Source organism: Limulus polyphemus, unplaced genomic scaffold (genome assembly GCF_000517525.1).
Source record: "Limulus polyphemus unplaced genomic scaffold, Limulus_polyphemus-2.1.2 Scaffold5657, whole genome shotgun sequence".
NCBI lineage: Eukaryota > Metazoa > Arthropoda > Merostomata > Xiphosura > Limulidae > Limulus > Limulus polyphemus.
The window spans coordinates 39,316-40,679 of NW_013671267.1; the positions used below are offsets into that span (position 1 = coordinate 39,316).

Genomic DNA, 1,364 nt, shown 5'->3' on the forward strand with positions numbered 1-1,364 from the left:
TTAATAAAGATACTCACAAATAGTTATACATTACGAAATAAAACCCTTTAACAATGATTAACTTTGACAATCACATGATCAATAAACACTCTGAAACAACAATACTGTTATTACGTCTCCGTTTGTTAATTAACTTTCCGTAACTTCGATCCGACGAAACTTTAGCGACACAAGTCCTTGCTTAATAAAACTGGTTTATTCTTTCCGAATACAACTTTACGATACACTTATTTTCAACAATCGCTCTATAACAAACGCAATATCAACGAACGTCAACAATCTTCTGACTGCAGTTCAATTACTCACTATCTACACACACACATTACATTACCGTCACGTTGTCACCCTCTTTTATATACCAGACTACCCTATATCTAGTAATTGCTAGAGCATTCGCCAAAGTACAGGATAGTTCTAGAAAGTAGAGGGCGTGAGAATAGTCACTTGATCTCGATGACGCAACAATAAGTACATCAACTATGAAAAACTACAACAAAAAACGTTATAATACGTCTCTGGTCGTTTGTTAATTTCCAGTATAATTTCTTTCGGATGAAACTTTAGCGACACAAGTCCTTTCTTAAATAAAACTAGTTTGTTTTTTCTCAATACAATTTTGCAATACACTTAATTTCCACAGTTACTTTAACTTAAACACACGCTATAATTCACAACGATTCACGCACGTTAGAACCGTGCTTGATTCAATTGTCTGTCTCTGTCTGTCTGCAATTATCTATTTATATATGCCGTCACTTCTCGCCGGTCTAATATATACAAAATAGAGGGCGTATCTAGCAAACGCTAGGACGTTTGACAGGTCCTTGATCTTTCTTGATACTCATACGTGTTACCCGCGTCACGTGATTACCGCTGTCGTAACAGTTACTTAGGCAAAGTTGTATATCATTCCAACACTATTCAACGTCTTTACATTTTTACATTATTAATACATAACATAGAAACTTTCGCAGCTCAGATACTTAATCTTTATTGCCAGTTTCATAAAATGCAATGTTTTTTAATTGTTTCCAAGATTTTATAACAACAAATACATACAGAAATTCAATTGTTTTATGGAATAAAAAAATGCAGGTTATCCCTTCATTATACAACCAGGTTGTTTTCACGGAACTCTGACTGTCTTGTAGCAGCTCTGAAAAAAACAACAGAAAACATCATTCACGACTGGAAATTAAATTTGGCAAATGAAATGTTGTTTTTATTCCTTACGACTTTTATAATGATAAAATATGATCTAATAAAACGAATCTATATGAAACTCTTGAAACATACGCGAATACAACAAGCTTTCTAAAAAAATATTGTTTTTATGCCTTACGACTTTTATAATAATAAAATAT

At 32.8% G+C, this 1,364-nt stretch overlaps 1 protein-coding gene across 1 annotated transcript in view; it reads right to left on the reverse strand.

Annotated features, from left to right (window-relative positions):
- Nucleotides 1–1,042: 1,042 nt before the first annotated feature.
- LOC111089243 overlaps nucleotides 1,043–1,364 on the reverse strand; it is a 23,293-nt gene continuing 22,971 nt past the window's right edge. Inside the window, exon 5 of the mRNA XM_022401387.1 lies at nucleotides 1,043–1,156. Coding sequence (XP_022257095.1) covers nucleotides 1,127–1,156 — 30 coding nt within the window. The 3' untranslated portion in view covers nucleotides 1,043–1,126. The remainder of the gene's footprint in view (nucleotides 1,157–1,364) is intronic.